A 14,546-nucleotide genomic window follows, 5' to 3' on the forward strand; every position below is an offset into this window, starting at 1 on the left:
TGTTATTTTAAAGTAACATAACATAACATAAGAGGCAAATCTGTTTCTTTTTTTCTTCAGGTACCAGAAGAAAAACTTAATTTTTATTATGGAACATCATAATGCATAATGCACCGTGTTCAGTAGTAAGGGTCCCTGTAAGAGTCACGTCAAGTGGTTAAACACAAAAAAAACTTTTTAGACTGTAAAGACTGTGGATTTCCTTTGAATCTCAGTCAAAGTAAAAAAAATAAATCAGTGATGCAGGTTCAGAAGTAATGCAATGACAAAATTAACTTTTAACATCTGCTTTTTTATTATCCATTCCACCCTTATACCTTTACATTGTCTTACTCCTTAGCACCAAGACAGTTGCTGCTAAACATGGGGTTTGTGGATAATGAATAACAATATGACCAGCAAAAGAAAACCACCTTTCACACGGTGCTGAACTGAAGTTTCACTGGTCGTTTGGGTAGCAAGTGGGCTGCAACAATGCCGGGCATCCATTAAGTGGTACTTCAGGCTTGTTGTACTTCAGAATCTTAGTACTCCGGGGATAAAACACTTCCGGTTTGCAGTGGTTAAAAATAGCTTTGCTTTTATCAAATACTCCATCTGGTAGAGATTTAAAATAAAATTGTCCATTTTCTCGGTTAATGCTTGCAGCAGTGTTAAGCCCCTCCCAATGCTAAAAAAAAAACAGAAATCCGGTTAAAGCATGATGAAATCATTGTCAGTGTTAATGGTTTGCTACGTTTATCGCATTTATAACAAGTCAACATGCCCAGCCCAAATTTTTAAACTGTGGAGTAGTGAGCAGTAGTAACATTTTCAGCATGGTGTTCTCTGTTGAACAGACCTTGCAGTGAACTACCTTGAATATATATCTGACATCACCCTACGGAAATGTATTGTTACTCTAATGTTTGTAAGCCTACCTACGTATGCATCAATATCAATATAGTAACAATAGGCTTTTCTTTCTTTATTGGTATGGCAGATGTATCGACTGATTTCTCATTGAGAAAAGCCAATAAACAGACCCAACAATGGAACTCGAGGCTCAAAGCATCACATACTGCAGGGGAAAGTTCAATCAACATGGTCTCATTCAACAGAGACGAAGAAATCCATTTCAAATTAAATAAAATGTACCAGAATTACATGGAAAGTCTGCATCTTTTCATTTTAACTTCCGCAACGCTCCCACAATCTCCAAAGCTTTAGTCAAACACAGAGCCTAGTGGCTAAACATGACCTTAACAATGATCATCTTTAGAGGGGTATATGATGTCAGACATATGAATCTCCAGCAGACTAATAATAATTTCCTTGGCTTTGACCCTGCCATCTCTACATCTCCCCTCATGTCTGCTCTGTTTGTTCTTTGTATAAATTGCAGGGAATCCTGCAGTTAGGCCAGATGAATACCTTGTTTATGAGTCTCTCTCGATTAAGCCGGTGATTAGAACATGTGTAGGTGGTGATTATAGATTAGGAGTAGGCCCCTTTGCAAAAGAAGAAGATAATTCCTCCCGATAAGCCCGACTCACAATAAATCAGCCAGCAGCATCTTCGTCATAAAGTCCTCTGAACACACTCGCCCGAGAAGTAAAAACAGGCAGCGTCTGTGGAAACGTTTCTCCTCAAAAAAACATTTTTAACCTAGGAAAAGTACGATTCCTTGTTGTCCTCGGTTGGTCGGGCCTTTTTCAGCCCTTTCTGCACCAGGGTGAGCTTTCGTTTCCTGGAACCAACAGCTGAACGAACCCATTATCCCCTGCCCTGCCAACCAGGCTGCTTGGAAATCTCTCAAATGTCATTCGGGATGAGAACATCTGCTGAGGAAAATGTCAAATTAAGAGGGGAGCTGGCCAGCCTGTGTGCTGAGAGATTGAAAGCCAAGATTTGGTGTTCAATTCTCAAAAAGTGGCCTTGATTTACCTCAACTGCAGGCCTTTACTTATAGTAGAGAATGCGAATTACATACTACCTAGTTCTGTGATCAGCTTGGCTCTTAACATAAACTAAACCCTATTTAAGTAATGTCATATAATACGTATAACTCTGCTGCTGTATTTCTAGCATTAGTATTGTTTTAATTTACCAATAGCTTCCATTTAGCCTTCTTCCCCTACTCTATAAGGTAGAACTGGGGGTTTGGACAGTAGAGGATAATGTATAAAATGTACCTCCAACCAAAGGGCTTGGTGGGGGGGATTGTTGCCTCTCTGACCCTAATCCTGTTGGCAAATTAATGGATTATGACCTTTGTGTTTTCATCTTAAACGTTGACCTCCATAGTAAATTTAAAGCTTCAACGCGTTCGACAAACAAATCTGCACTGCTGTGAGAATGTACATTATGCTGAGTTTACTAGTGAGCTGGCTTAGTACGGGTCATTCCTGTCATCGTTAATGTTCTCTCCACAGCATTCATCCGTGACTGGCTTTATTAGATCAAGTTACCTTGAGGCCTAGCCACTATTTGAACAGCCTATTTTTATTAGCAAATGAAGTGTAATTAATCCAATATTATTAGAGGTCCCCCGCTGTAATTTACAACAGAGCATGGCACTAGTTCCGAGCTTCAGTCCGCACTCGGAAATTAGTTTAGTAAGAGGACGCCCGCCTCTTCAAACCGTTTATTGCTTCCTCCATCAGGAGTGACAAAAATGGACAACCATGTGCAACAAGGAAACCGGGCTTTACTGTATATGATACACCTTCGTTGCAAAACGCCTCCATGGAGACAAGGAGGCGAGGAAACGCGAAGGAGCAAGGGTCGGTGTCCCTGGTCAATCCCAGACTGTCACGGTTTGGGTCCTCTTCCTGTCTTATTTTGTAGTTTTCTTGTGTCTCGTGTCTCTGGGTGAGCTTCACTTCCTGCCTTGTCCTGTGATTGCCTGATTGTTTCCACCTGTGTCCAATCACCTGCACCTCCCTTGTGTATTTAAGCCCCGTGTGCCGTTGTCCTTTGTCGCGTCATTGTCTTTTGTCACTCGCCGTTGGTGCACGTTTTTCGGTCTTCGTTTGGAATAAAGAGCACCTGTTCTAGAAACTCTGCGTTTGAGTCCTCCCTGCCTCGACCCGCACCAGCCGCCCTGACACAGACTTAGGTTAAATATAAGGCCCCTCATTACAGAGGCAGGACAACAGGCTCAATAAGTTCCTGTTATCTGGTTCCACATCAAAAAGAAGCCTGATGGAACAGTATGGAATGGGGGGAGGGTGGGGTTGCCGAGGCAGATGCACATAAAACAAGAGTGCTGCCATTAAGTTGTCATATTCTCTAACTGATTTGTATCTAATGGCCGCCATGGGCTCAGACAAAAACTATTCGGGCGGCTCTCCATCAAACAAAGGAACTCTTCGACTGGTACTGCCTGTCGCTTTCTGTGTATTGCAGCAATGGAGTCCTCTCAGGGCACTTTAATCAAACTTTGAGATTCCCCTGGAGATTGAGAGCCGTGGTTTTACAGTTGTGGAGGGTGGTCTCTGGGTGCCGTGTCCCCTGTTCTGTCAGCGTGGAGAGGACTTGAAAACCAAAGCGATTCTCTTGTTCTCTCATGTCTCTCTCTCTCTCTCTCTCTCTCTCTCTCCCTCTCTCTCTTTGGGCCTGTGGTGCTGCCCGGGTGACTGTGCAGCGAGTTCGTCCCGAACATTCATCACTGCCACCCGGGCTGGAGGGATAATGTATTCCTCTGGTGACTGCGCGGCACTGCACACATTACTCATCTTTATATGGGTGGGGGAGTAGGGAGGAAGGGCACGGTATTGAGCTTGTTCCAGGGTGTTCAGTCTGAATGTTGTTCCTTTGCTTTCAGCGTATTCTACTGTTAGCAAAATGAATACAAACGACAGCTAAAAGGGAGGCAATGTAAAATGTTAGTCCCCCTGTCGCTGCATCGCCCCCTCTAGCCATCACCTCCATCTGTCCCAGAATGCTTAACGCAGCACAGACGGCAACTTCCCACTTCCTGTTCAATACAGTTCCACTGACATGCCAAAATCAACGGCTCTGTCACAGGAAGGCTTTATTTGGCCCGAAACCAGAAACAAGGAAGGAGAAATTATGAACATATTAAGATAATAAGCAATAGATTATGTATTTTACCTATGACCTATTTGATCCAGTGTAATATTTTCACAAACGTGCTGTTATGTTTATATGGTATACCTGTAGTGTATATTACAAAATTATATTAGTGTATATATAGATTATATCACATCATTATTAATAAAATTCTAGGGCATTACACACGCACACACACACACACACACACACACACACACACACACACACACACACACACACACACATATACATATACAGTATATATATATATATATATATATATATAGAAACCGTCAGGATTTCCATACTATCTCAAATATACAGTCACTGGTAGATAAACTCAGTAGTATAGTCATCACTCGGTGACCCCACCTGCAGTGATGCAGAGGAGAGAGAGACAGGTGCTAAATCAGAGGGTTTATTATCCAAACATACCTTACATTTTCTATATTGCTTATCCTTACTGTGTCATGGGGGGGCTGGAGTCAATCCCAGCTGACATTGGTTTCACCGTGGACTGGTCGCCAGTCAATCACAGAAGTGACATGGAGAGAGAAAGCCATTGATTCTCACATTCACACATTTCACACACGGGCAATTTAGTGTCACCTCTTTAGAGCGTGGGAGGAAGCCAGAGTACCTGGAGGAAACCCACGCAGGCCGGGGAAGAACATGCAAACTTCACACAGAAAGGCCGCAGCCACCGGCTGGGTTTGACCTCAGAACCTCCTTGCTATGAGACAACAGTGTCAACCACCACACCATTGCAACCCCCAAACAAACTACATGAAAAACAACAAATACATACAAGTTAAAAACACAACTATGATCCTGAAATGAGCATGATGTGTGCCCCAGTGCGATAAGCCCCTCTGACAAGAGCTCATCTAACAATAAGGAGCAAAGTCCCAGAAACAGTGATGTGGAAGAGCTCAGCCCCACAAAGGCCTGAGCGAGTCTGTCTGCAGTGCAGCAGCTGCTGAGGTATATATCTGGAACCACAGGGGATCCACGGGAGTAATTCATTGCCACTGCAGATGTTCAAACAGCCAGAGTGCATTGATTTTGCTTCCTCTCCCGAAAACAGAGTTAAGCCAAGTAGTTCCTGAAGACGCTGTTTATCCAGCCCTCTCACCATAAAAAAAAAAAACATTTTTTCCAGGTGTTTGTGTCTTTCCTCCTTTAGTTTCCTTTGGTTGTATCTTCACTCTTTACCACTAAACCTGAGTTAGTCATTTTGTCTAATGCACTGATGTGTTGGGTTTCCTCCTGCAATCGCACAGACGATGTTGTCTTTCATTCACAGCAGCTGTGGGCAGATGGTGTGTTTTTAATCTATTCCAGCAACAAATTGCAATCTCACAAGGATTGGACCCTTCTGATTTGAGGAACACTATGCTACATATGCTCGCGCAAACCCAATACATAATGGTGTTTCCTCAGCGGCTGGATTGAACCCCGGAGGAAATTCAAGCTTTTTAGAAGATGCTAAGGAGCAAAAACTAAATAACATGAGCTAACTCAGCTTCAAATCAAGCACAGAGGTTTTTATGGATAAACAGTTGTGTTAAGTGCGTATTACGTGTGGCTCGGGTGTACAGCGTTTGTCCTACTAATGGGACATCCCAAATTTCAAAAGATAATTTTGGTAAAATTTCACTCTTCAAACAGCCCGGTTGTGGATTGACCGTCTCCGTAGCTGTTTTCTTGGCAATAAATGAGTTCCCCTGTGACTTCCTGGTTCTATTGCATTTGGGTCTGTCACCACATCGTAACAGTCGTTAGAAAAAGTAAATGGAAGAAGTGCAAGGAGCTCAGAGAGTCTCTTTATGAGATTGGACTAACACCACTGAGATCCTTTTTCGCACCAACCTTTGCCATGGAGCTGGCAAAGGAACCTCCCAAGGGCCATATTTACATATGTAATAGCACATGGGAAAATTTGCATTGCGTTTTTCATTCAATTTCACCTCAGTTTTCATGTAATTAGCACCTGAGCTGCCACAGCAGGTGATGCAGCGGAGACAGCTCAGAGTAGAATTAATCTGAAATGTAATTCTGCATGATGATACAAACAAAAAGCTTTACTTTTAATTCTCAGAGAGTAAAAATATCAATAAATAGCAACATAACCAAATGTTTATCCATTTCTATAATACTGAAAACTATTAATACAGCTTAGTAAAATTCTGAGTAAATTATTATTAATAATGAATGTCAACAAAACAACACAGCATCTTGTATCTATATTCAGCTTATACTGTAAATATATTACATTAGAGTCATTAAATGAAAGCTATTCGTTTATTAATGTAACTTTCCCCATTATAGCTTACAATTGTTCAAAAAACAAAGCTGCTTTTACTTTCCATGAGAAACTTTCTCAAGTTGCATGAACCCTAAATAAGAATGCAAAAAGATCAAGCATATGTGAGAGGTTCAAGCTTGGAAATGTCTTGTACCCAATAAAGGAAAAAATGTCCATGGGGGATAAAGAATTTGTGTTTTAAAACACTTTATGTTTATTATACATGCAGTAACCAAACCAACATGAATTAACATTGTTTTTCAAATGAAATCTCTATCCCTTTTTCATAATATTTCTATTTCATGGGTCAAAGTAGTTTCTCACTGACTTTGTCCCTGTCAGTTATGTATTCTGATGGAAATACTAAAAATAGACTTTATTTCAAATATGCATAATTCATATAGATGGGTGGACAGCATGAGTCTGACTCTGCATGAATTTTATAGTGTTATTTATTTGAGGCTATTTAGAAAGAAAAGAATAAGTTCGGGTTCATGGAGAGTCAAAGTAATCAATTGTAACATGTTTATATATATGTGTGTATGTATATTCTATAACTAGACCAATCTAAGAATTGCTGAAATTACTTACTAAGTAATTGCTGGAATTACTTGAAAATGACCAGCAATAAAGTTCTGTTGTAAAACAGGGTTCATTATAATTTGCTATAATGAGCTGGAATATACTTAAATTATCTCCAAAATAATTATCTTTGAGGATAATGTTATATTAGTATGGAAACATTAACATCTGCAGAAGTTATACCGTGAATATCTTCGTCCATGTGCTAAAGCCTTTTGTGTGCTGAGACGTTTTTGGTCTTTGCCCCAAAAATGGCATGCCCATGACAAAAAGTGTAGTTTCTCTGGAACTAATTTGTCTATCTGGGGAAAACCTGTCAGTGGTCTGAGGGGAAATATCAGTGTATATGTTACTATATTAAGAAATAAATGAAGATGGCACACAGAAAAACATTTGTATTGCCTGAAAAAAAAAACACTTACAGGGTATCCATCCCTACAAAACATGGAGATAGCAGACAAAACACACATCTCAGTCACATCCCATTGTGTGGACAGTATTTGTGGAACGTTTCACTTTGAGAGAGTGCAGTGGAACAACTCTAGAGAGGTTTTTAGTACAGCATTTGTGCGAAAGCCTTAGCGTGACACTGAGATCTCCGGCTGTGATAGGACGATTTGCATGTTCAACCCCTCGTTTGAATCGTCAGAGCCTATTGGATCCGACTAGCCTCATGTGGAGAAGAGTGCTGGATGCCAGCTACTCCACAGTGACGTTTGGCTTTGATAATTATGAGGCCAAATCAATGTCAAAATCCGAGATCACAAATGACGTCCCACAAATGACGTCCCACAACTGTAGCGAGCAAAATTCCTTCTCGGACTCGGCCTCAGGATTTTTTTATTTTTATATCTGTTATCTAGTATAGAATATTTTTAGCTATCTCTTTTCTTGCTAGCTTTTAGCTCCTGCGACATCCTTCCATTCGACTGTGTACAAATGTATTGCCGAGTGCACCCCTGATGAGGAATGGAACCGCTCCCCCCCAATACAAATTATGCCCTTTAACTGAAATGTCTCCACTTCACCTGCAGTCATCTGCCGGTCCCCGCAGGTTACCCAACAGTGCCGAGTGATAAACCACGCGCTAACTGGCTATTAATAGAGCTGTTAATAGAAGACAGGACAAACAAGTGCAGCAGAGATTTGTTGTTTTCTTTCCGAGCCACCGTAGGAAAGATTTCCACCGTCAGAACAACATGGGTTAGGGATCATGCTTCACCAAGCATTTGAAGAAGAAAATAAATATAGGCAAGGGAAGCGAAGGGACACAATCATACAAGACATTTTATATTCATCAGAAGATGGCGAAAGTGACATGCACAGTTGAATTCGGATCATATTTGTACTGGAGCCGATGAGTTGCTGAGACCTCCTTCCTGTTTAGAGGTGCCCTCCCTCCTCAGACGAGACCTCCGGTTTGCATGGCTCCAAAGAGGAAAGAGGTTGATTCAAAAAGAAAAAAAAAAGAAACAGCAGAGTGCACTCAGGGCCGCTTCCATGGGTGTAAAAAGGGCAGAGTTAAAAGAAAAGGGTTGGGATCAAAAGAAAATGGGCAAAAAAAGAGGTCTGCAGGTTTGCTGTCATGCACTACTATCAGGCTTTTATTTTGTCGCTCAAAAAAAGGAGGAAAAGATAGAAAAAATACCTTTATCAGCGCCACGATCATTATTGTTGAAATCTGCCCCTTGCGTGTTTGAGTTGGCCCCTGGTGTTGAGGAGAAAAGTAGAACAAGGGGAAACATTTAAAAGAAAAAAGAAGAATTCCAGCCAAAAAAATCAAAAAATCACCTAAAAAGTTTATGAAAAAGGTCCTGGTTGCCGTGTAGTGGGAAAACCAAGTGGGAACCAATTCACAGTGAGTGGAGCGGGCTTCGACTTCGGTGTGCTCAAGTGTCTCCTACTATCGAGCAGCACCGGAGCACCAGGCAGGGGGCCGAGGTCAGCTCGGGTCCACCCGGGGCAGATTGGGTTATGTCATTGTCAGTCACATCCAATCAGACGGCGAGCCGGTCAGACTTTTGGATGACTACAACACGTCTTTCCAAGTTTATATAAAACATATATGTAAAATAAAAAAAGCTGTCTTTGTTGATTTCTCCACCTGACGCCTAATGACGTTCTAGCATATGTTCGGACGGGAAGACCATACTCGTAGCTTATTTTTCATTCTACTCCTGTTCACTCCTCACACATGCTGTTGTCTATTACTCTCTAGGTTTAACTTTGAGTCCTGAGGAGATCGCAGGAAGAAAGATTCTGCGGGTCTGAGAAGCAATTAGCCAATCCATCATGAAGTTAATGATCAATATTATCATCTTAGCGTCCTAAAATACATTGAGTTTTTGGGTAAAAATACGCTGCTCTCTCGTCAGTGCGAGTCTCCCAAGGCTCTGTTTAACAACATAATAAGAGCGAGTCTCCTTCCAAGAAGACCCGACCCAAACTCAGTACGAGGAGAGAGCTTTGCCGGAGAAAGAAGAGGTAAGAGGGGGCGGCGCGGACGTTACGGGACGGCTGGGGCGTCTCGTGTTGATTCAAGATGGGATGCGCTATTTCATTCTCAAATACGGGACGATTCCGTATTTTAAGGGAACCCTACCTGGGATGTTTGGGAGCTAGCTAGTTAGCTACATGCTAACGCTGTATATTTGCGCACAACGCGCATGACGTCGCTGTGATAAAGTTAACATCGCTATCCAGCTAGGACGACCAGCACTGTGGTAAGGACACACAACCAGGACGTAAATGAAAACATTTTATCCAAAACAATTCATTGTTTGAAGGGGTTCTGTGGGGCTTTTGCGTTGGTCTTTCCTCAACACAATGATTGGGTGTTTCCACAACAAACTAGGTTCTAGATTTTATATAAATATATTTATGTTGTAATATAATATATTTCTTATATGAAATTTATATTGGATATTTATAATAGTTATGATATGGTAGTTGTTTATAATATTCATTGAAATACTGAATGGTTTGAATAAGATGTGATAATCAAAAGTTCTTTCATAGTGCTCATTTAGGGAGTCACTGTCTTGAGAAGTGCAAGGTCAGAGGGAAAAGCAGAAAGTACCAACCAGGCAGATACAGGTCTGATAAGGATGAGAGTTAGAGACACACCAAGCACCATACAACACTCACGCTTTGTTATGTTCACATTAATGTTAGGAGACCACACATGGCGACAGGAGGACCTGCTCCTCCTCGACACCAGTTTAGGGCCAACAGAAATCTTTTTTTCTATATCCAACAACAAGTACAAAACGTTATGTTCTTCCTGATGTTAGTCTTCCGGCCTGCGGGCCGACAGAACTGCTCCTGCCTTTGCCAACGCAGCGCTGCTACTTGACCTGTGATCTGACAAATAAATCTACCAGAACGAGAGAAGTTGTTTGGCTGAATCCTTCCAGATACCCCCAACGTAACGCAAAGTAATAATGCGTGTTTGATTCCCTTTTTTGCATTGAATAATACTGGGATGTTTGCTGAAACTGATTGGCCGGTCCTACCATACAAAAAAAATAGCCAACACCACCACCAGTGTCTGTACTTCATGGGTGGTGGTTATCTTGCTGCTGATCTTTGCAGACATCCCTCCACAACAAATCTCCTTGGAGGGTCAGAGCGTCAACGATTTTATAATCATACACACTCTCTTAATAATTAACAATAAATCAATTTTCATCTGACTTGTCTCTCTTGATGAACAACTATAAGTACTATATTAGGTGTTTTCATTTTCTGGCACATGGTTTTTAACTTTATTTCCAAGAGTAACATGAGAATATTAATTGTGTCAAAATGCTCAGTCTGCGCTGATTTAAGGAGAAAAGATAATGAGTTTTCCTAGCTTTGCCTGCCGCTGTCTAAAGATATCCGCAAACAACATTAAAAAAGGGAAAAGTGGCAGAAATAATAAAATCACTGTGTCAAAACGTGTTACGACTCACTGTACACCCACAAGAGCAACATCAAACTCAGCCGGACAGGTTTTGTTTTGTGATGAACGGATTTTCCTCCTTCGTGGTATTGCGTGTTCCCAACATTGTATCACATTCATATCTATGTGAGATGTGTCTCTCTCATCCGAGGTAAACATAAAAAAAGCAGTTGACTAAGGAACAGAAATACATTTTTTAAAGATAATTTTGGAAATGAGAGCACTGATTTTTAGATCAAGAATGGCCCTTTTTTACTTCAATATATTGAAGATAATTAATATGCTATACCCATCCATTATGTACATCCATAATGTGGTGGCTATTGGTACACAAATACAAAAACAGCTTTGAGGAGGTGCCATGATCAAGAAGGTTTTTCGTACCACTGCTGTCGGCCATATACACATGGTGTGCAAATAGATGTGCAGAATTAATGAGTCACTGAAACTATTTTTAACCTATGAATATCGAAGATTTATTTTGTGAATCAAACATCTCAAAAACTGGGAAAATAAAAATCCATGCTATTTAAATAGGGATAGAGGGATAACAGCAAAGGTATATTTGTTTCTATTAAAGCAAATTCATCCTGTAACTTTCTCTGTAATCACAGCTTGTTGCAACATATCCAAGATGGAACTGAGCGTCTGAATATTTACATCTATGGATTAGTGGGTTGGTCTTTTATGTCTGATCTTTGGTGGGGAAGGACGGAACGTGACAAATTTGATGAACCGATTCTTGATAATAATCCACAATCCATCACGTTATGTTAGAACTTTTTCTCAAATAAAAAAACAGACCGTGGACACTCACTGATTCTGATCAAATCATACAGTTCTTTAGGCGTTTCCGTTTAACCTGCGCTGGTTCAAAATATCAGTGATTGCATAAAACAATTCTAAAATCAATCAAAATAAAAACTTCTAAGCTTAAGAGACATTTTGGGGGTGTGAGTTACAGCATTGATGGACGAGCAGACGGGTCTCTGGCCAAATGCAGAAGAACAGCAACAAACAAGCTGAGCACCACATCCGACACTCAACACAGTCCAAAATATCCATTGGGCTGTTGCTCTTTTTGACTCGCTCCAATCACTAATTCTAATGCTAAGCTAGGCTAACTCTGACCTCACTTTCGGTTGGTATTTAAATGAAAGATGCACCTAATTGAATCTTGCATATAAAAAGACAACAATGCACAAAAAAGTAAATTTGTTTTATAAAAGATCAAAGTTGACCTAATCAGCTGAAACCTATTCAGGCTTTTGCCTGCTTTTACTTTTTATTGAAAGTAAAGAGCACAAATTTTGAAACAGAAGATTTTATCCCCATATATCCATTGTATTTACAATAATATGAAACTGTAGCAGTAATCCGAGCCAGCCAGCGACATAGGCCAAGGAGACGAGCTGAACAGATTTTTTGCCACAAGTGTCACACTTGAGTGAACACAAAATTATTACGTGTTACAGATTAAGCAGCCATACAATATTACAGTTATTGGAAGAAATCAAAGATGACATCGCCTCTTTTAACTCAGCGTTCACATTCCATTCCAGCAGTTGTTAAACTCCTCGCTACATTACAATTATTGGCAGGAACATTTCAAACAGTCATAGCATCAGCCCTGGGAATATCACAGTCTGCACTCACCCGTATCACAGCATGTGTACTTCATGCTTTGCTACAGCACACTAATCAATACGTACATTTCCCCACCACTGACGCTCAAATAACACACAACTTTGTGTCAATGAATTTTGTCGTAGAGAGAAATAGATAGATACAAGTCCACCGACTTGCAAGTTTCAATGCTTACAATGTGCGATATTGTGGACGCACAAAGGTGCTGATTACCTGATGAGGTGCAGGTTTTGTAAATTCAACATAAACTGTATCACAGCGAGCGCTCTCTGCTCGTTTTCCTAGGCGCTGATAACACTACGTTTGCAAATGTATTGTACATTAGGCCTTGAGTAGCCACCATTTTCAATTGTTGTTAAATTCCACTTCTGTCCATCCTGGAAGATGAAGGAAATGTTTATGTTACCATCGGCTAAATTAAAGGGAACAGGGTTGACTATTTATGGGCATCTATTGGCATAAATGAAATATGATAAAAGAACGTTGTATTGAGCGTATAATCGCCTGAAAGCAGAATAGCTGTTGTTAGTTAGCTGAGATAAGCTGTTCATATCTACAAATGGAGAGGGTCCTCTTCTACAGTAGCCCAGAACGGACAAACTTAAAAGTGGCTCCGGAGAGGAGAATGGTTATGTAATAATGTGTCATTTCACATTATTACACATAACTTTATTTCTGAACTTCTTGGTTTTGGTTTCTTTGTATGTATGTATCTATGTATTACTTGGGTTGTTACCAACATCAGGTGAAAATGTCATGTCAATAGCTCCTTTGGAAATATTTTTACTGAGAAAAATGGTGACGTTTTCAATACTTACGCTGAATACATCATATAACCAGTCTTAACCACCACCATCTTTGGCATCTCACCAAAGACAGATTAAACAAACCTTTTGACTTTGAAATAAGGGAACAGGAAGTGTTAAAAAGCTGTGTCATTTACGGGTTTTAGGACACATTCCTGCAGGTCTCTGTCACAGCAACTGCTGATTCCCTTAAAATGAAGTGATATTTTTTTATGAAGAAGAGCTTTAATTTAAACAAATTAAGGTGATCATTATCCATGTTGGCCAATAGTCCCTGCGCTCTTGCGCTTTTCAGAGTGTATCGTCTGCCCGTGTCACTGTACTCCATCTCCACGGTGGTCTGTAATATTCCCTGACCAACAAATTGTGGAGAATGGGTCTCAACAGGCCCATTACGTGGCAGCATTGCCGGGATGGTGGAGTTCTTGCTCAATGCTGCGAGGGCAAGCTGTGCAAACGGGGGCTAGTGCCATGTCTGTGTAAGTAGGCCGAGCGTGAACGTTTACATCTGCTCAGGCTGTTCACGCACACACACACACACACACACACACACACAGATCTATGCAATACATTATACTAGAATTAGTCAGATTATATAAGCTACATTTAGACATATTTGAAACAAATTAAATCAATGTTTAAGCATGGTTTTAGTATATAAACCATGGCACTTTGTACATCCAGGTAATTGGAATGCATGTTGTTGTAGTAAATAGGTATTGGCATCACTAATGGAGTACATGTTATTGGATTTGCACCAAATATACACAAACAATAGAAATACTAGCATTTTTTCTTTAATGCCATGATAGCCGTCATCTCATCATTGTGCATCACAGCCAAGTCACATGGGGTCAGATTGTCTTTTACAGTCATTTACTTACTAGTATGTGAAATTCTGAACAATAACCAAATGATATCCCTATTAAATATCAATTGACCATAACCATTTCATGTCACTTTTGATGAGATGTTTTACGTTTTTGATTTCAGATATACTCCATTCACACTGAATTGTACTGGGTCTGTTCACGGATATCATTTTGGACAACATGTTTGATTGTTAAAATCCATCCATTACTGGCCACAAGGGGTTAGGATTTATTTGCATCAGACCAAATAATCCAGCAATGGTAAAGGTTGCAGACTAAACATTGTTATACCACTGAAGCTGACTAGCATGATGTTTTGATGACTT

General features: G+C 40.5%; 1 protein-coding gene across 2 annotated transcripts in view; it reads right to left on the reverse strand.

The window, feature by feature from the left end:
* The window catches only part of nlgn4xa (neuroligin 4 X-linked a), an 81,982-nt gene that overhangs the window by 49,566 nt on the left and 17,870 nt on the right, over positions 1-14,546 (reverse strand). Inside the window, exon 3 of one of the 2 annotated variants that reach the window (XM_037459865.2) lies at positions 8,598-8,657. The exons of the other annotated variant lie outside the window; for it this stretch is intronic. Within the exon in view, the coding sequence (XP_037315762.1) occupies positions 8,598-8,657 (60 nt within the window). The remainder of the gene's footprint in view (positions 1-8,597; positions 8,658-14,546) is intronic. 2 annotated transcript variants of the gene reach the window in all.

The sequence above is a fragment of the Pungitius pungitius genome, chromosome 3 (genome assembly GCF_949316345.1).
Source record: "Pungitius pungitius chromosome 3, fPunPun2.1, whole genome shotgun sequence".
Lineage (NCBI taxonomy): Eukaryota > Metazoa > Chordata > Actinopteri > Perciformes > Gasterosteidae > Pungitius > Pungitius pungitius.